We start from the raw sequence: 21,254 nt of genomic DNA, 5'->3' as shown, positions 1-21,254 counted from the left end.
AGTCAGATTTAATAACGTTTTTTGCAATAAAATCACATTATTTTTTCTTTTGTCACTTCAAAATTCTACTTTAGCATTAAGAAATTACTTTTGATGCATTTCCCAATCATTATTTATCATGAATTTTAAATTTGAATATGTTTATAATTTAAAATTCGCGCGCGCGACGCAAGCGCAGTTCAAAAAGTTCTCAAAAATAGGGGGGTGGAAGCTCTACGATAAGTATGAACTACGTTGTTCAAAATCATGCAGTCACACGCAGTGTTGCAAAATGGCGAATATTATACAGAAGGTGTCTTCGTTCTTATTTTCAGAACAATGTATGAAACGGTATTTTGAAGAGTATGATTTTGCACACGGTGAGTAAAATGTGCCTTTTACTCAATTCTGTGATTCATAGAGAAAAATATTTTGTGCATTCAGTGTTTCTCTCTAAATCGGAATGTCAGACTTGACATGAAGCCACATAGGCAGGTTATGTGGCGCGTAATTCAAGCTTATTTAGTTATGCGATTCGTTAATATAAGATTTATTTCCGGTTTTGTGTATTAAATATCGCCTTAAGTGCATTTGTAAAAGTGTATATGATTTAGTAATTTACATTTTTATTGCATTTACAATGATAATTAATTAATAACATATGAGAAATGATCATTTTTGGGCAGGTTACTTGTTTTTTAGTAAATATAAGTACATTTACGTTGCTTGTAGCTGTAATTAATTACAGTTAATAAAAAAGTCACTAAATATCCCAAAAAGTCACTTTTTTCACTTCCTTAATATAAAAAAGAAAAGTGAACAATATGTATTTATAATAAAGTTTTAATAATTATTTGGTTAAAAACTAATGTGTTTTGTTAAAAATTTAACTATTTAGTTAGAAAGACCAGCTATTTGGTTGGAAATTCAACAATTCTGTTAAAAATTTAGGAATGTAAAACGTTTCAAATTGAATCCTAAAAAGGTATTTTGTCAAAAATTCGAAACATTTTAGGCCCTGATACTTGGAATTGTTACCTGAATTTCAGAATAGAGTTGAAAATAAAACCAGTTTTTTCTTTGAACTGAAAATGTAACTTCTATGTTTAGTTCAAAATTGATATTTTTTTATCTAATATTGATCTTTTCTATATAAAAATTCAACTATTTTCCTGAAAATTCGTATTTTTTGAGTAAATTAAATTGCTTTTTATTTAAAATTTTAATAGTTTTCGGTTGAAATATCAAGTAATACGGGTTTCATTGAGGATTCATCTTTTCGGTTTAACAATTCAACTGCTTAGTACAAAAAATCGTCTTTGTGGCTTCAAAATTCAGCAATATGTAGGAAATTAAACTACATAGTTGGAAATTATGTTCTTTTATTGAAAATTCAGTTGTTTCATAGGTCGAAAATTCCTAGTGTCAGGTGGAAAATTCAACTGTTTTGTGGGAAGTTCGTCTTTTTTATTCGATTTAAGTGACAGAAAATTCGTGTTTTTGTTGGAAATTTATTTTTTTTAACTGAAAATGTAAAAATTCTATTTTTGGATGAAAACTTCTTGTTTTTTTATTTATTAACTATTTGAAAAATTAACTTCATCTAAAATTATTTTTTAATGCATAAAGTGATAAAAATGCAATTATTCTATTTTTTGCTAAAAGCGTATGTTTTTTAGTTGAAAAATCTACTATTTTAGTAGAAAATTTAACTATTTGCTTAAAAATTAAACTATTTATTTGGCAAATTAACTACTTGATATACATTTTTTGTTTGTTACAAATTCATAGTGTTTGGAGAAAAATTCGACTGTTTTGTGGACAATTCATGTATTTGGTTGAAAATTCGTCTTTTTGTGTAAAAGATTAATCTTCTTTTTGAAAATTCGTCTCGTTTGTCATTCAATGCAAAAAGTTATCATTATAAAATAAAAATGTACTTTTTCACCTCACAAATCATTATTTTCAACATTCTTTTCAAAATCGAATAATTCCTACTCTTTGATTTTCACCTATAATTTACGTATTTCAATTTATATTATTAATTTTCTTATATTTCAGTGGAGTGTTTCAAAGCCACACTGAGCAAAGGCCTAGGAATAGCAATTATTTTAGGATCGTTACTTGGTAAGTATTTTAATTGGTATAATCAGTATAAAAAAAGCGATTGTTTTAATTATTTTTTTTTAGATAACATATCTTGCTATCTTTTGTGATATGATTCGTTACATAAAATGATGATGCAAATAAGGCAGGGCGGGTTTGGGATTGAAATTTGGCCCTGGAATAATTTTTGAAACTGGCCAGCCGGAAAATTTTTTTAATTGTGCCTTAAGACAATAATATCTTTTACATTGCTATAGTCAATCCATGTAGAAATAACTTTTTAATATATTTGGATTTTTCCATTATACCCTTTTCCGATCCAACTCTTGAATTAGTTAATAAATAATCACAAATAACGGCTTTTATCGATAACATCCTTTTAAAAATTTAATGTAATACAAAAAAGGCCCTTTTAATCCAGCTCTTGAATTTGTTAACAAATAAACATTAAAACTTCCTTATTCGATCCAACCCTTGAATTTTTATTTAAAAAAACATTAAAAACGCTTTTCCAGATTCAACCATTAAATTTGTTTCTAATTAAACACAAAATAAACCCTTTCCAGATTTAAATTTTATATTTGTAAATAAAAAATCAGGTTTTGATTTTAGCAATTTAAAAAATAATTAGTTGCATTGACTTGCTTCGCTACTGAATTTTTATCTTCTTTAATTATGATATCATTCAGTTTATAATGCGGGAGTAGAAAATCTTTTATTGAACAAAATTTTCCATTTTGGAATTTTATTCTGAAGCCTACATTTTTAATTGAAAGAATATTAAAATGCAGTCTTGGAAGAATTAAACAATTCGAAATTAAAAGCGTTTGGAATCGAAGTTTTTTTATATAAAAAGATTTTTATTTGAATAACTTTAAATATAAATGAATTAATTGTTTTTAAAATGGAACTGTACTTAAAATATCAAAGAGTGAACAATAATTGATTTGTTAAGACGATTCTAAATCCATTCAAATTTTAACAATTTTCAGAGTTCACCGTTAAAAATTAAACTGGGTTCATTCTTTTAAAACAGTAATTTTATCGAAATGCGAAGAGTAATTTAAATCTTTTAGCCTATTATGAAAGAAACATCTCGTTTAGAACAAATCTTTCTACTGAAATTTTTCTTATTCGTCAACATATAATTTATCTTTTGTTTATCACAGAGTAAATAAAGATATTTCAAGGCAGTTTTTTTTTGAGGTTTTCAACTTATTAATTATAAAAATTATTAGTTTAAAATTTAGATTTTAATTCAGTGAATTCAGTTTCATAACATTCTAGAAGATCTTAAAATATTTCATATAATTCAATGATTTCAACGAATACAAAATATTTTACAAAGATTTCAAGGATTTCAAACATTCAAAAAAAGCGTGTACACTACATTAAAAAGTTTTCGCAAAAATTCCCCAAAGATTTCGAACATTTTATAAAGATTTGGAACATTTCACAAAGATTTTAAAACTTACAAAAGAGTTTAAATATTTTAAAAAGGGTATATTAAACCACATTTCTAAGATTTCAAATCATTTCAAAGATTTAAAACAATTTCAAAATTTCTTAGAAGATATCAAAATATTTCACCCAGATTTGTAATAATTTAAATAACTCCAACGAATTCACAAAGGTTTCGAACATTTCGGTAAGATTTCGAACATTGTACAAAGATTTTAAAGATTTCAAAACATTTCAAAGATTTTAAATAACTTCCACATTTTTTTGGGGGAGATGTCAAAATATTTCATCAGTACACCAGATTTCAAAGATTTTAAACGATTTGAAAATGTTTGACAAGATTTCAAACAATCACAAAAGATTTATCAAATATTTTAAAGAATTCTTAAGGGTTTCAAAAATTTCAAAGATTCCAAAAAGGGAATCTGGTACACCCGATTTCAAAGATTTCAAAACATTTAAAAGATTTTTAATGATTTCAAAAGCTTGCAACAAATTTGAGAAGATTTGAAAAGATTTCAATAATTTCAAACAAACAGAAATAATTTCACGAACAAAGACTAAAGAAACATTTCAAAAATATTTCAAGGATTTTATAAAGATTTAAAAAAAGGTCACAAAGTTTTCGTAGATTTCAAATCTTTCAAGGGCTTAAAAGCTTTTAAGATTTCAAAGATTTAAAAACATTTCAAATATTTTAAACGATATAAAAATTTTTTATAAGATTTCAAAATATTGAACAAATATTTTAAATATTCCAGTAATTGTAAGCAATTACAACAAATTTCATAAAGATTTCACAAATATTTCAAATACTCCAGTGATTTCAAACGAATACAAAAGACTTAGAGCAGATTTCACAATTTCTTTATAGAATTAATAAGGATTTCAAAAGATCGCAAATAAAGATGAAAGAAAGAGTTCACAAAGATTTCAAGAATTTTAAAGATTTTACAAAAGCTTTGAAAAATGCCAAAATATTCTCAAAGATTTCACAAAAATTTTAAGCTTTTACTAAGGTTCGTAATACTTCACAGAGAGTTTAATGATTTCAAAGACACCACAAAGATTTTAAAATATTCCTAAAGATTTCACAAACACAACTCATATTCGCAAAAAATTAAGAATTTGTTTATTTACGATTCGGCTTTCTTTAGAAATTTTCGGCCAATAAAAAATAAAATGGCTCATTTTTTACATGCATAACAAACGTTTATTTCATTATTTGATGTAAAAAAAGAGACCTGGAAAATTCTGATTTCTTGACCTAGAAAAAGGACCTTGAATTTCGTTCCTAAGAATCTCTAGACACCCTGAATAAGAAACGCTTTTCCCGAATCAAGCAGATAATTTCTGGATAATGAAACACACAATCAGCCCTTTTTATCCAACTTTTGAATTTGTTACTAAATAAACAAAAAATGCTTTTTCCGATTACACCCTTTGAATTTATAAAAAAATTCACTTAAGAAACGCTTTTTATTTGAATTTATTAGATAATATCTAATTAAATAATTTATTGATAATGAACCCTTAAAGGGCATACTGGGTGTCTAACACCCAGCGACTTATTTGTGCTTTAACAAAACGCACCAAATTTAAGAAAATGGAACATATGGCACCACATTAAAAAATGGCATGAAAACCTATTTTTCTATGTCATTTTCACATAATTTTGATTTTTATAATTTTTATACGCAGTTTAAGATAAATAAAATCGTTCAAACACGCAATTTACGGTGTTTCATTTTTCATTAAATTGAAGCTGTTATTTTTTAGAATAAATACCTTCTTTGGAACGAAAATTATAACACTAATTTTATTTTTAAAGTGCCCTATCTCGGAAGTATTCAAGTAAAATTTTAAGTAAAAATATCAAAAACTTAAAAAGTTATGAATTTTAGAGTGAAAGAAGTCCTTTCTCATATTTTTCCAAAAAAATTATTTTCCGAATTAAGATCAAACTTTCTTGGCTAGCTAAAAAATGAAATAAATTTTGTTACCATAAAAAGTTAAATTCCGCCATCTGATGATATCGTTTTTCAACCTTCCAGTAAAAGTACCGCAGATTGTTAAAATTCTTAACAATAAAAGTGCCGAAGGAATCAACTTTGTCAGCGTAATGCTAGACTTATTCGCAATTACGGCAATGGTATCTTACAGCTTTGCCAGTCAATTTCCATTTAGGTAAGCGCACATTTAACGGAAATTATTAATTTGTATTTCATCAGTTATTACAAGGAGGGCATTTATTTGAATTTGCCGTGACATACAAGTTCAGACTTAAATTTCTTAGATTTGAAATAAAAGATTGACTAGAAAACTTTTACTCTTTCTAATTAGCCAATTTGGATTTGAATTTGGATGCTATTTCAAATCATGCAGAAAGGTCAAGCTAAGCGTGTGAAAATGATTTAGCATTTGGAATTTTGGATATATTTTATTTTTTTATTTTTTAGTCATTTAAAGATTACCAAAAATCAGGGGATTTCTGTAAGAAGTAACTGTAAAACAGTTTTTTCTCAAATCACTTTTTAGTTACTTTTTTATGATAAACAGGGCGGTGACTTGACCGGGAATTTACTCCTGATCGTAGCAAAATTCAAGTTGTCATTATTTTAATAATTTTGGTCAATTTAGTAGTTTTAGTAAATAATTATAATTTCAATTGGAATAGGGAATTTTTGACATGGAGCGGGAATTTTGTTTAAGAATTAAAACTAGAGTTTAGAAGAAAAGAGTTTAAAAAATCTGGTCAAAGTCAAAATTCGTCTCAATTTAAATGTTTCTTTTTCCAAATTTTAGAAAAACAGAGTACTTCAAGTAGTTTTTAAATTAGAAGTATTATTTCGAAGAGAAAATATTTCTGAATTATAATATAAATTTTTTACATTATTCTTTACGAAGTTACCTTTTTTCATGAAAGTTCAACTACTAGCGTTTCAAAACTAAATTCTTTTGTTTAAAATTAATTTTTTTGTTGAAAAATTCATTTTAATTGAAAATTCATTAATTTTTTAAAAAATGTAACTTCTTTGTTGAAAATCCAATTGTCAACTAAAAATTTAACTATTTCAGTAGAAACTTTAAGTATTTTTCTGGAAATCTGATTTTGTTGTTGTTAAGAATTATATTTTTAACTGAAAATTCAACTAATCTGTTTTTGGTTGAGATTTTATCTTTTTTAAATGAAAATGCAAATTTGCCGTTAAAGTTTCATCATTTTAATTTTAATTTAACCGTTCCATTTTGAGTGGAAAATTGACCTTTTCTAGTTAAAAATGTAACAATTTCGATGTAAATTTGTCTATTTAGATTGAAAATTCATTTATTTAGTTGAAAATTCACGTATTTTGTTAAAGAATCAACTTTTTGGTAGAAAATCGGCTTATTTGTTAGAAAATGATTTTTTATTTCCAAGTTAATCGCATTATTCAAAAATTCTTCTTTTTGGTTGAAAATGCAAGTATTCCAGTTAAATATTCATAATTATTGAAAATTAATTTTGTTGAAAGATTCGTCATTTGAATTAAAAATTCATTTCTTTGGTTTAAAAATGAGCTATTTTATTGAAAACTTGTTTCTTTTTTGGTTCAAAATATTTGTTTTCTTCAACTGAAAATACTATTCCGGTTCAATATTCAATAATTTTCGTTAAAAATTAATTTTTTTGGCTTAGCATTAATTTTATGACTGTAAATTTTATTTTTCGTTGAAAACTAATCTTTTTTATTCGAAAATTTGTCTTTTTTGGTGGAACACTGATTTTCACTGAGATTCATTGTTTCAGTTGGAAACTCATTTTTTTTAAGTAAAATGTTACTATTCCAGTTAAGGATTCATAATTTTATTTAAAATTCATCAGTTAAGATGGAACTTAATTCTTATGCTAAAAATGTAACTATTCCATTTTCTGTTAAAAATTGATTATTTTCTAGTTCAAAATTCAATTATTTGGTGAAAAATTTCACTTCTTTGATTAAAAATTTAACTATTTACTTAAAATTCATGCATTTTATTGAAAAATTGTACTTTTTGTAGAAAATTAATATTATTGTTCAGAAATTCATATTTTTTGTTAAAAATTCAAGTATTTGAGTTAAATATTAATCATTTTCGTTGAAAATCCATCTGTTTGGTTTAAAACTCCACTATTCCATTTGAAGATTCACAAATTTATTTGAATTTTCATTTATTTTGCAATATTTTGCTCTGTTATGTTAAAGGTTGTTCAGAATGAAGGTCATGATTTGAAATAAGTATTTGCGTTTTGAGATAAAATATGAATATGTTACTTCTACTTGACCGGGCAAATTGAAAAACTTGACCGGAAAATTACCGAAAATTGGAAAACGTCCGCCGAATCGCCACCCTGATAAAGTCACTGTAGTCACATTTTTCAATAAATAACTGATGGGTTAATTAGTATTCAATATATATTATGTACCTGTTTTTTTCATTGTTTTGAATTGTTTTGAAATATTTCAGGATATTTTTAAAGATTCTGTGAAATTTTTAAAGATTTTAGGATATTTTAAAAAATGCCCAGTAATTTTTTATAAATTTTAATAGTTTGATAATTTAAGTTATTTTAAATAATTTACAGTAATTCTAAAAATTCGAAGGAATTTCCAAGAGCTTTAAAAAGGTTCAAAAGATTTCCAGGAATTTGAAATATTTTAGTGTATTTTTAAAACTTCGAAGGAATTTTGAAAAGGGTTTTAAATGTTTAAAAAATCCCAAGGAACTTATTTATTATTTTTATTAATTTAAAGCTATTTCAAAGAGCCTGAAATATTTTAGAATAAAAACAACATTATCGAGTTATCAAGTGAATTGAAAGTGTTTGAATGAACATTTTTGTAAGCTTTATTTGAATAATAAAATTTCCGAAGAGTTCAATTTTCATTGTTTTAATTTTCAGTTTAGTTTTTATTAATGCAGTGAAAAATTCTCTGACTTTAGCAGTTTGATCGTTTTAATTTCAATGACCGGAAGACATTTTTGCAAACCGGGATTTTTTTCTGGCAATAAAAATGTCCACCCTGAATAATTACTAAACCATAAATTGTTTTTAGTAATTAGTAACAATTTTTTTATAGTGCCTGGGGCGATGGAGTATTTTTATTAATACAAACTCTAGCAATTGTGATGTTGGTGATGCATTATGGTGGGCATACTGCGAAAGCAACTGCATTTCTTGCAGCTTACATAGGAGTAATTGTTGCAGTTGTCAGCAACTCTGTTCCTTTGCATATTCTCTGGGTTGGACAAGCAATGGTTATTCCTATTGTCCTTATGAGCAGGGTGAGTTTATTCAAAAATTTCCTACGGACGTCATATTAATTTACAACAAATAAATAAATAATTTTATTAGGGGCCACGATAGAGCTCAAAAATTACTTAACAAGTTTAAAAATCACTTTAATATTTCAGACTTTACATTCTTTCCAATATTCTCATCTTTTCCCATTTACAAAAATTATTTTTTCTCTGTTTTCAAAATAATTGAGCCTTTTTTCATTTTTTTTTCTTAAATGCTAACTGAATTAATGTAACCAAATAAGAAAATCTAACCCTTTTTGGTCAAAATTTAATTCTTTTGGGTTGAGAAGTGCAGTATTATATTGTTGGTTTGGGATTCGTTTTGTTTGGTAAAAAATTCAACTGTATGGTTGAAATTTGTATTTTTTTTCATTTTTTTTTTAAATGAATTTTTTTAAACTAAAAATTGAACTATCTCATTTATGGTTGAGAATTTATTTCTTCGTTATGAACTTCAACTGTTCGGTTGAAAATATAACTATTTCGATGAAAATTTATGTTTTTTTTTAATGCATCTTTTTTGGTAGAGCATTAATATTATGCTTCGAAAATCATATTTATGGTTGAAAATTTAACTATTTAATTGAGTGTTGAACTGTTTTGAAAATTCATATTTTTGTTTTTAAACTTAACTATATTCTTGAAAAATCCTTTCATGTATTTTGTTGAAAATTCGTATTTTTTGTTAGGTAAAAATTAATTTTTCTATCTGAAAAATAAATGATTACACTTTTGATTGAAAATACAATTTTTTCTTAGGAAATGTGTCTTTTGGGATAAATTTTACTGGCTGAAAATTCCCTTTTTTTTGTTGAAAATTTAACGTTTCCATTTTTAATTAAAAACGTATCTTTTTTAATTAAAACTTCATCTTTGTGATTAAAAAATCATCCTTTTGGTTAACAATGCAACTATTTGGTTGAATGTTGAATTTTTTTAAATTAATATCTTTGATTGAAAAAATTAACTATTCTGTTAAAAAGTCGTTTAATTTTTTATTGAAAATTAATTTTCTTAACCGAAAATTTAACTTTTACATTTTTGGCTTAAAATATACTTTATGGTATAGTTAAACGTTCAATTGTTTGGTTGAAAGTTAAATTATTGGGTTGAAAACTAATGTATTTTGTGGTAAATTCGTCTTTTTTGTAAAATATTAATCTTCCTGGTTAAAAAAGATTTTGTTCAAAGTTCTTTCTTTTAAGATTCATAATTTTCGTTGAAAACTCATCTGAACTTCTTACTTTAAAAATTCTTCTTTTGATTTTTCGGTTAATAATTTAAATATTTTGTTGAAAATTCGTTTTTTTGTTGTTGTTAAAATGAGTGAAAAATTCTACTATTCCCTACAAAATGAATGTATTTTGTTGAAATTGGTCTTTTTGGGTTGAATTCAACTGGCTTACATTTTTTTTCTAATTAGTTTCTTAAACTGAAAATTTAGCGATTCTATTTTTGGTTTGTAAACGTATATTTTTTATTTGAAAATTCAACTAGTTGGTTGAAAATTCATCTTTCTTTATTCAAAATTTTTTTCATTTTTGATTTAAAATTAATTTTCCTTGAACATTTATCTATTCCATTTTTGGCTGAAAAATGATATTTTTTTATTCAAAATTCAACTCTTTGGTGGGAAATTGATCTTTTTTAGTTGAAAGTTCAACTAAATCGTCTATTTTTATTAGAAAATGAATGTTCTTTTGCTAAAAATTAATTTGTTAAATTGAATATTCATAATTTATATTAAAAATTCTTTTTTTGTTTGTTGAAATTTCGACTACTTGGTTGAATATTGTACTACTTTGCTGGCAATTTTTTTAAACATTCACCTGTTTGGTTGCAAATTTAACTATTTCGTTAAACATTTGTTGTCTCTATTTTTTTTGTAATCAATTTTTTATTAGAAAATTTAACTATTCCATTTTTCGTTGAAAATTTATTTGTAATTTAACTATTTGTCAGAAAATTTATCTTTCTTGATTGAAAATTAACTTTCTTATTGAAAATGCAACTTTTCGGATTTAAAAATCGGCAGTTTTCAAATACATTTGACTTTTTAGCTTGAAAATACAATTGTTTTTTTGGAAAATTCTACTTTTTGGGTAGAAAGTTAATCTTCTTTTTTGAAAATTTATCTATTTTGTTGAGTATTTAATTATTTTGTTTAAAAAATTTTTTTATTGTTTAAAAATTAATTTCTTATCTGAAAATTTATCTTTTATAAGTTAAAAGTTCAACTCTTTCGTATAAAACTCATATATTTTGTTGAAAATTAGTTATTTTAGCTGAAAATTTAAAGATTCTATTTTTGGTTTTGAAAACGTATCTTTCTGTTTCAATTCCAACTATTTGGCTGAAAATTCGTCTTTCTTAGTTGAAAATTAACTTTTTTATTGAAAATTCATCTTTTCCGTTTTAAAAGTCAACTCTTTTCTGAAACAGTCGACTTTTAAGCTTGAAAATTAAACTGTTTATGAAAACTTCGTCTTTTTGTGTAGAAATTTAATCCTCTTTGTTGAAAATTCATGTATTTTTTCGAGCATTTAATTATTTTGTTAAAAAATCTTTTTTTTTTTGAAAATTCCATTCTTTCGTAGAAAATTCATATCTTTTGTTGAAAATTCGTCTTTTTGGGTTGAATTTAACTGGTTATATTGTTTTAAATTAGGTTCTTAAGCTGAAAATGTAAAGATTATATTTTTTGTTTAAAAACGTATCTTTTTAGTTGAAATTTCAACTATTTGACTTAAAATACATTTTGGGTGAAAATTAAATTTCTTGTTAAAAAATCATCTTTCCCATTGTAAGAGTCAACTGTTTTTCTAAAACATTCGATTCTTTAGCTTGAAAATTTAACTGCTTTGTGGAAAATTCGTCTTTTTGGGTAGAAAATTATTCTTCTTTCTTGAAAAATCTTTTTATCGAGAATTCAACTGTTTTGACTTTCTTGGTTGAAAGTGGACTTTTTTGTTGAAAATTTAACTCTTGTGTTAAAAAATAATTAATTTTGTTGAAAATTCAAATAGATTATTAAAGTTATATTTGAAATGTATTTGAAAATTCAACTACCTTTCAAAAAAGCATCTTTTGAACTTGAAAATTGAACTATTTGGTGAAAAGTTCAACTATTTTGTTTAAAATTCGACCCTTCAGGGTCCAATTCAACTGGTTAATAATTCTTTTTATTTTTTTAAAATTAGTTTTTTAACCTGAAAATTAAAAAATTCTATTTTCGTTTTTAAAAACTGATCTTTCAATTTCAACTATTTGGCTGAAAATTCGTCCTTAGTTTAAAAATTAACTTTCTTGTTGAAAATTCATCTTTTCCGTTTTAAAACTCAACTCTTTACTAAAACAGTTGGCTTTTTAACTTGAAAATTTAACTGTTTATGGAAAATTCGTCTTTTTGGGTAGAAAATTAATCTTCTTTGTTGAAAAATCATCTGTTTTGTTGAGGATTAAATTATTTTGTTGAAAATTCGTTCTTTCTTAGTTAAAAATTAATTTATGTTTATGGAAAATTCGTCTTTTTGGATAGAAAATTATTCTTCTTTATTAAAAATTTATCTACTTTGTTGAGGATTTAAATATTTTGTTAAAAATTCCTCTTTTTTTCGATAATTCAACTGTTTTGTCTTTCCTGGTTGAAAATGGACTTTTTTAGTAAAAATGTAACTCTTGTGTTAAAAATTAAATCAATTTGTTGGAAATTCAAATAGTTTAGTAAAGTTATATTTTTTTTGTCAAAAATGAAATTACTTTTTAAACCATTTTTCTCTTTAGTTTGAAACTACATCCTTATGGTACAAAAGTCATCTTTCTTCTTTGAAAATTTATCTTTCTTGGTTTTAGTTGTACATTTTCTTTAATTCAACTGCCTTTGAAAAAAATCATCTTTTCGACTTGAAAATTGAACTATTAGGTGAAAAGTTCAACTATTTTGTTTAAAATTCATCTCTTCAGGGTCCAATTCAACTGGTTAAAAATTTATTTTTTTAAATTAGTTTTTTTAAGCTGAAAATGTAAAAATTCTGTTTTTGGTTAAAAACGTATCTTTTAGTTTCAGTTTCAACTATTTGTCTGAAAATTCGTCCTTCTTAGTTGAAAAATTGACTTCCTTGTTGAAAATTTATCTTTCCCGTTTTAAATTCAACTCTTTTCTAAAACAGTCGGCTTTTTAAATTGACAATTTAAAGGTTTATGGAGAATTCGTCTTTTTGGGTAGAAAACTAATCTTGTTTGTTGAAAAATAATCTACTTTGTTGGAAATTCGTTCTTTTTTAGTTACAAATTATTTATTATCTGAAAATTTAATTATTCTATTTTTTGTTGAAAATGTATCAATTATAAGAAGAAAATTCCACTTTTTCGTAGATAAGTCATATCTTTTGTTGACAATTCGTCTTTTTGGGTTGAATTTAACTGGTTCCATTTTTTTTTAATTAGGTTCGTAAGCTAAAAATTTAATGATTCAATTTTTTGTTTAAAAGCTTACCTTTTTTAGTTGCAATTTCAACTATTTGTCAAGAAAAATTATTATTTTTGTTGGAAATTCGAATAGCTTATTAAAATTTTTTTTTTTTGTCAAAAATGAAACAGTTTTTTAAACCATTTTTCGCTTTAGTTTGAAACTTCATCCTCATGGTAGAAAAGTCATCTTTCTTGGCTGAAAATTTATCTTTCGCGGTTTTAATTAAAAATTTTTTTGTTGAAAATTCAACTTTCTTCGAAAAAAATCGTCTTTTCGACTGCAAAATTGAATCATTTGGTGAAAAGTTCAACTTTTTTTTTAAATTCGTCTCTTCGGGTCCATTTCCACCGGTTGAAAATTCTTTTTTTCATTCTTTTTGTAAGCTGAAAATTTAAAAATTCTGTTTTTGATTAAAAACTTACCTTTTTTAGTTGCAATTTCAACTATTTGTCAACAAAAATTATTATTTATGTTGGAAATTCGAATAGCTTATTAAAATTATTTTTTTTTGTCAAAAATGAAACAGTTTTTTAAACCATTTTTCTCTTTAGTTTGAAACTTCATCCTCATGATAGAAAAGTCATCTTTCTTGGCTGAAAATTTATCTTTCTCGGTTTTAATTTAAAATTTTCTTGTTGAAAATTTAATTTTCTTCGAAAAAAATTGCCTTTTTGACTGGAAAATTGAACCATTTGGTGAAAAGTTCAACTTTTTTTTTAAATTCGTCTCTTCGGGTCCATTTCAACCGGTTGAAAAAAATTTTTTTTTCATTATTTTTTTAAGCTGAAAATTTAAAAATTCTGTTTTTGGTTAAAAACGTTTCTTGTTGAAAAATCATTTATTTTGTTGAGGATATAATTATTTTATTAAAAATTCGTTCTTTTTTAATTAAAAATTATGTATTATCTGAAAATTTAATTATTCTATTTTTGGTTGAAAATATATCCGTCATAAGTTGAAAATTCCACTTTTTCGTAGATAATTCATATCTTTTGTTGAAAATTCGTCTTTTTGGCTTGAATTTTTTATAAATTAGATTCTTAAGCTGAAAATTTAAAGATTCTATTTTTTGTTTAAAAGCGTACCTTTTTTAGTTGCAATTTCAACTATTTGGCAACAAAAATGATTCTTTTTGTTGGAAAATCAAATAGTTTATTACAATTATTTTTTTCTGTCAAAAATCAAACTGTTTTTTAAACAATTTTTCTCTTTAGCTTAAAACTTCATCCTTATGGTGGAAGAGTCAACTTTCTTGGTTGAAAATTTACCATATCATGGTTTTAATTAAAAAAATTTTGTTAAAAATTCCACTTTCTTCGAAAAATTCGTCTTTTTGACTGTAGCATTTAATTATTTGGTGAAAAGTTGAACTATTTTGTTTAAAATTCGTCTCTTTCATCGCGTTTCAGCTAATGCAAGCCTATACGAATTATTCGAATGGAAATACAGGTCAACTCTCTGCAGTGACAGGTTTCATGCTCTTCTTCGGTTCCCTGGCAAGAATTTTCACATCTATTCAAGAAACTGGAGACTCGACTATGATAGCGATGTTTGTCTGTTCCACTTCAGCAAACGCTCTTATCGCTTCGCAAATTATCTACTACTGGAATGTGCAACCAAAGAAACCAGTCAAATCGGGAAAAAAGAAACAATAAGACTTTCAGAGACATGCATTTCGTAACCGATTTATCATTTTTTAATCAGATCAATTTCATTTTAAAGGGATTTTTTAAAAATATTTTGAGGGCAATTTTCCTCTTTCTTTATGAAAACTTTGTGTCTATGCAAGGCGCAAAGTTTACAAGGATTAAATGCATGTAAATAGTAATATATAGTTCAATATTGAGCCTCAATGGGACGAGAAAATTTAGGAAAGACTTTATATTTTAAATAATGTTGTAGATACTTTTTTACTCTACAATTAATTAGTCACGCGATATATCGGTATCTATAATTTAAATGTATATCTGGAATTAAAGGAGGTTAAACTTGTAATTATTGTGGCCAAAAGAGCCGAGAGCAGGGATTTTAATAATAAATTTAATTAAAAATTATCTGCGTATTTCCTTATTATTATTATTATTATTATTATTATTGTCTTTTACAGGATGCAGGGTGGTCGCTGGACCGGAAAACCGGCGATTTTTTGAGACCGGAAAATGACAGTAAATTTATTTTTTGACCCGGAATTTTAAAGATTTTTAGAAGAAAAATAGATACATTTACTTGAAATATCACACATTTCAAATCACGTCGTATATAGTGCAACTTAAAATAAATTTTATTTTAATTTTTATTTCAATTGTTAACCCTTTGCGGCGCAGTGGGACGTATACGTCCCACCTACTACTCCTAAGTTTTTATTGGATTTCTAGTTCGCGTGGACATATAAATACGAATCCTATTTTTTAATAAACTCTTGGGGATGTAAGGAGTACAACTAGCACAAAAAAGTATGTGAATTTGTTAATTACTCATTAGTTATAAATAATTAAAACTCGAAAATCTCGTTTTTTTAAAAATGAATTCGGCTGTGCCTAAACTACAAGTCCTTGAGATTTAACATTTTTTTTGCAAATATCTCTAACATTGAACTAAACAATATATTTTTTGCAGAATTTTTCGTAGGACGGTTTTTAAAAAAAAATTCCAGAATATGCAAAAATAGAGTTTTTTTTATTATGTTCGTCTAGAAAAGATTCTGAGACATAGATAACTTCTCAATGAACGTAAACTCGATTATTTGGTTTTTGGGGTCGCTGTTTACGATTCTGATGTCAGAATTTAAAAATTGAAAATGGCGGCCACATAATGGCAGCCATTTTTTAAGAAATTTGCGAATTTTGTTACAATGAGTATAAAACTCGATTTATGGGGGGTTTTGAGGTCGCTGATTACAATTCTGATGTCAGATTTTAAAAGTTCAAAATAGCTCCTACAAAATAGCAACCATTTTTTACGAAATTGGCAACTTTTGTTACAGTCAGTATAAAACTCGATTTACGGGTTTTTTTTTTGTCGCTGATTACGATTCTGATATCAGAATTACAAAATTCGACGACGCTTAGCTTTGCTTCGCCGATTTCTATATAAGAAGACGTTCTGCGCACTCTTGTTACCTTCATTGATCACGAACTTTAACGTTAATAAAAGGTATAATTATAATGATTGCCTTGCCTATTCACCCTTTTTTTTGCATCGGCGCCTCCCGGTATTTTAGTTACGACGTTCATTTTATGCCAATATAAAAAAAAACTGGAATTTAGCCTAATACAGTCGCCATATTGGATCCGCCATTTTGAATTTTACAATTCTGACGTCAGAATCGGAATGAGAGGCCCCAAAATATTTATATAAATCTCAAAATAACAATATAATAAATGAAAAAAAATTCACGTCTCAAAGGGTTAACTTTTTAAATTATGGAATCATTCAGTTCCAGGGTGGCCACTGCACCGGAAAACCGGGAATTTTAAGAAACCGGGAAATGGCTGTGAATTTTTGTTACCAGGAATTTTACAAATTTTTAGAAAAAAAAAATGGTCGAACTTTATTTCGATAATGTTTTTTAATAGTTAGTTAAATTTTTATCTTTTTCAATTATGATATTATTTAGTTTAGAATGCATAATTAGAAAACATTTCACTTTATAAATTTTTTAATTTAAGATTTTTAATTTTTAAGCGTACATTTTAAGGTAAAGAATGTTAAAATGCAGTTTTTATGGCTTAAACAATTAAAAATAAAAAGGTTTTAAAACCGAAGATTTTTGATAAAAAATATTTTTAGTTGATCAACAGTGAATGTAAATTAATTAATGGTTTTTAAACTAGAATTGTACTTTAAGATTTAAAACGTGAATAATAATTTATTTTACCAGACAATTCGGAAACAGTTGAGAATTTTAGAATTTGCAGATTTTAGCGTTAAAAATTAAACTGTTTCAATTGGATAGTTGTATTAGTTAAACAAATGTAAACGACTGTTTCAAGCGTTATAAACTATTTTTAATTTTTTTAATAACTTCAAAATAATATATTTATAATTAAAGATTTTTATTAAATTTAAAATATTATTTTAGTAAGAAAGATTTCATTTTTAAACTATTTAATTTGAAATTTATTGATTGAAAAAAAGAATGACTACTTAATATTTAGAAATATCTGACTTCTAATTTAAAATCAGTAATTATAAATTAAATATTAAAAATGAAAGAAAAAAACTTTCAATGTTACGATTTAATTTAATTTAATTATTCTATTTAAAAAAATCTAATTTGTAAGTCAAATTTTTGAATCTTAATGCACAAATAACAATTTAAAACCTATTATTCTTAGAAAAAATTCGAGTAAACTGAAGAGATATTTAGAAGCTTCAAAAAAATTCGAAATTCATTAAAAATTTGCAATAATTAAAATTTTGAAAAATTTAAAACAGTATGCCAAGATTTTAAAATAAATTTTGAACCGTTCTAATGATTTTTTACGCATTTAACATGCAAACAATTTAACGTCTAATTCAAGAAGTCTTCAAAGTAAACCATTTTTAATTAAATGTCTCCAAAAAAAATTAAAAACAAAGAAAAATTAAGATAATAATTTCTCAAATTCAAGTTCTAAAAATAATAGGATCTTAGAACTAAGTATTGAAAATTTAATTCTTTTTTATTTATAAATGTTTTAAAACATTTAACATTTCAAACTTAACTTTGAAAAAAATTCGAATAAGAATCGTGCAATTTCAAGTATTGGAATCATATTTAAAACAATTTTGCTTTGTACTTAATTTTTTAATTTTTAATCTAATATTTTTAAATTGGCCAATTTTCAGGTCAAGATTTTGAAGTAGAAAAATATTTGATTGGAAAATTAGAAGAAGAAAATTAAACTAGATAAAAACTAAACTATTTGAAAATGATACTCTGATAACTGAATAATTCCTTTAATTATGAATGATTACAATTTTATTTTTCCAAATTTTCAATTTGAACGCACAATTTTCAATTTTTTCCTCTCTTAACTTATACTTTTTCAATTGCAATTGAAAATTTTGAATTTATATAAGTATAATTAACAGTTTAAAAATTTTCATGTGTTTGCATATAAAAAAGTTTTGAAATCACAGTTCTTTTTCAATTTTTCAAACTATAATAGCCTTCGAATTGAAAATTATTTGAATAAAAAAGTTTTCAATTTTTAATTATTTTATTTCGAACGTTTTTGATTAGAAATAATACAATTTTAAATCCTTTGAATTTTAAATGATCTAATTTTCAAAATTCTAGCCTGAAAATATTCAACTTTTAAGAGTTTGAAATTATCTACTTTTCGAAATTTTAATTTGAAATCGTCCAGTTTCAAGATTCTTCAATTTAAAATAAATTTGTTTAATTTGAAACCCTTTAAATAAAAAGACTCCTGCATAATAAAATTTGTAGTTTTTTTTTAATTTTTCAATTTTTAGAGCTTCTAATTAAGAAAACTTTTTAATTTCAAACACATTCACTTTCAAAATATTCAATTTCGAAGACTTTTATTGATAAATGGTACAAGTTCAATTTGCAGTTTTCTAACCTGATATTGCAAAAGTATAAAAAAATCATTAAAATTTTTATTTGAACTATTATTCTTTAGTACTTAAATTATTTTTTATACATTTTTTATTTAGTTGAACAGGAAAATCCAACCGTTTTTGTTGAACTAATTATTTTCAGTTGAAAAGTCTGCTATTTTTTCAGAATTCAACTTTTTTGGTTAAAGAATTTATTATTTGGTTAGAAATTTTATTATTTTAATGGAAATTCAACAATATTGTAAAGAAGTCATCCTTTTTGTTTGAAATTTTGTCATAAAATGTAACTGCTCGCTTAAATATTAACTTTTAGGTTGAAAGTTCAACTGTTTTGTATCTAATTTAAAAATTCTGTTGAAATTCTGTTTCCGTCTGTCTTTTTTACTTACAAACTCTTTTTTTTTATTTAAAATGAAAGCATTTTTGATAGAAATATCAGTTATTACATTATTCCTTGAAAAATTCGTTTTTAATTAATTACTTTTTTGTTTTCGTTTAAACTTAACTATTCCATTTTAGGTTCAAAATGTCTCTTTTCTAGTTGAAAATTAAACTCATTGGTTAGAAAATTAACTACTTTGATAAAAAAATGCATTCTTTTGGTAGCAGATTCATAATTTTAGTTAAAATTCTATCTTTTCAGTTGAAAGCTAAACAATTTTGTTAAAAATTAATTTTTTAGTTTATGATTCATCTCTTTGACTGAAAATTGAACTATTTCGTTAAAATTTCGTTTATTTTTTTTAAATTAAATTTTTGACTGAAAATTAAACTTTGAAAATTGAACTATTTGTTTAAAAATTCATCTATTTTCCAAAAGTGGAATATTTTTACTGCAAATGTTTGAAAATTAAAGGGGAAAAAACTATTCAAACAAAAATTAAATCAAAAAATTTTTTAATCTGTTTTAAATATAAATTAAATTTTAAACTGATTCAATTATTTTCCTTTTTATACAATATGTACAGTCGAAAAAATGTTGTTTTTTGTCTGTTTTGAAATTACTTCTTTACTGGGACTTGGAGAATAAACGGAACAAAAATAAAAAAATATGGAATATGCTGTTTTAATATTTATAAATATTTATAAAAACGTATTTTTAAATTATTTATATTTTCAAGGTGAGGAAATAACAATCCAGAGACGATTTCGCGCGAATAGTTTTCATGCATTTACTGCTAGTCATTAGCAAGTATTATTAGCATTTATAATTAACGGGTCGTTCATATATCGCGTAACGTTTTTAGGGGGAAGGGAGGGCTCGCGAAACGTAACGCAAAATTTTTCCTAACGTAATCTTTTTTTTTCACATTGAAATAATATAAAAAAGTTGGAAAAATTAGAAAAGTCTTGTATAGATTCAAAAATTATTACCAGATTCAATATAAAAATTGTATAAATATTCATAATTCATTAATGATATCAAATTTATTTAACATATTTTGTTTGTTAATTATAGCAATTTTTACTATTCTATTATAAGAAGTTAATCAAATGTTAAATATTAAATTTAATCGACAATTAGTCAATTTCATTAAAATAAATAAAATCTACTAATACTTAACACTAATAATATTTTCTATCGATTCACATTTTTTCAATTTAATACGTTTCTTTTCATATTGTTTCGTTCTGAAATTTGATTTTTCTTAAATATTTTTGTGTGTTTTTTTTTGAGAAAGATACAAATTTTTTGTAAGAAATTGATACAAAAGAGTATAAAGTTATTATGATTCTGTTGAAAACGCAAAACGTTTATAATAGTCAGATATTGAAAAAAGTTTTTCCATTATTTTCGAATTTTTTGACAAAAGTAAAAATTTTGTTGGTCTTCTCTGACTGCTATTTCACTTTTGGACTAGAAAATTTTTGTTTTTAGGACACTTAAAAATAGTTTTAAAAAAATGTAATATGAATCACGCAAATTTTATTCATTTCAATCAGACACTTAATGTTCTGATTTTAAAAAATTATATAATGCAACGAATTTTGCCTACATTGGCGATGGTATAACTGTTTGGTTGAAAATTAATCTTTTTAGCTTGGAAAAATAAATCGTCTTTTTGGATGAAAAATTCAACAATACTGTTGAAAATTATTTTGTTAAAATTTAAGATCGACCTATTTTGTTGAATATTCGTATGTTATTGTTTAACAAATTAACTAATTTGCTTAAACTTATACTAATTTTTTTGAAAACTCATTTTTTTAGGAATTCATCATTTAAGGTGAAAATTTAACAACTTTCGTAGAATTATTACTTTTTTATTAAAACTCATATTTTGATGTTAAAAAGTAAAACTAATTTGGTTAAAGTCATCCTTTTTTGGTTGAAAATTTT

The 21,254-nt window shown here is 24.6% G+C and overlaps 1 protein-coding gene across 1 annotated transcript; it reads left to right on the top strand.

Annotated features, from left to right (window-relative positions):
- Nucleotides 1-264: 264 nt before the first annotated feature.
- Nucleotides 265-15,396, top strand: LOC117167222 (mannose-P-dolichol utilization defect 1 protein homolog). Its single transcript, XM_033351992.1, has 5 exons — nucleotides 265-359; nucleotides 2,041-2,106; nucleotides 5,601-5,733; nucleotides 8,649-8,853; nucleotides 14,752-15,396. The coding sequence occupies exons 1-5, from the start codon at nucleotides 272-274 to the stop codon at nucleotides 14,995-14,997; spliced, it is 738 nt and encodes a 245-aa protein (XP_033207883.1). The 5' UTR covers nucleotides 265-271; the 3' UTR covers nucleotides 14,998-15,396.
- The last annotated feature ends 5,858 nt before the right edge of the window (nucleotides 15,397-21,254 follow it).

Source organism: Belonocnema kinseyi, chromosome 2 (assembly GCF_010883055.1).
Source record: "Belonocnema kinseyi isolate 2016_QV_RU_SX_M_011 chromosome 2, B_treatae_v1, whole genome shotgun sequence".
Classification (NCBI taxonomy): domain Eukaryota; kingdom Metazoa; phylum Arthropoda; class Insecta; order Hymenoptera; family Cynipidae; genus Belonocnema; species Belonocnema kinseyi.
This window is presented reverse-complemented; position numbering and strand designations above follow the sequence as displayed.

Excerpts from the sequence above, each read along its gene's own strand:
- LOC117167222 (XM_033351992.1), top strand. The coding sequence starts at position 272 with ATGGCGAATATTATACAGAAGGTGTCTTCGTTCTTATTTTCAGAACAA. Across the intron at positions 2,107-5,600 it reads TATTTTAGGATCGTTACTTG|TAAAAGTACCGCAGATTGTT; the intron begins GTAAGTATTTTA and ends TCAACCTTCCAG. Across the intron at positions 8,854-14,751 it reads CTATTGTCCTTATGAGCAGG|CTAATGCAAGCCTATACGAA; the intron begins GTGAGTTTATTC and ends ATCGCGTTTCAG.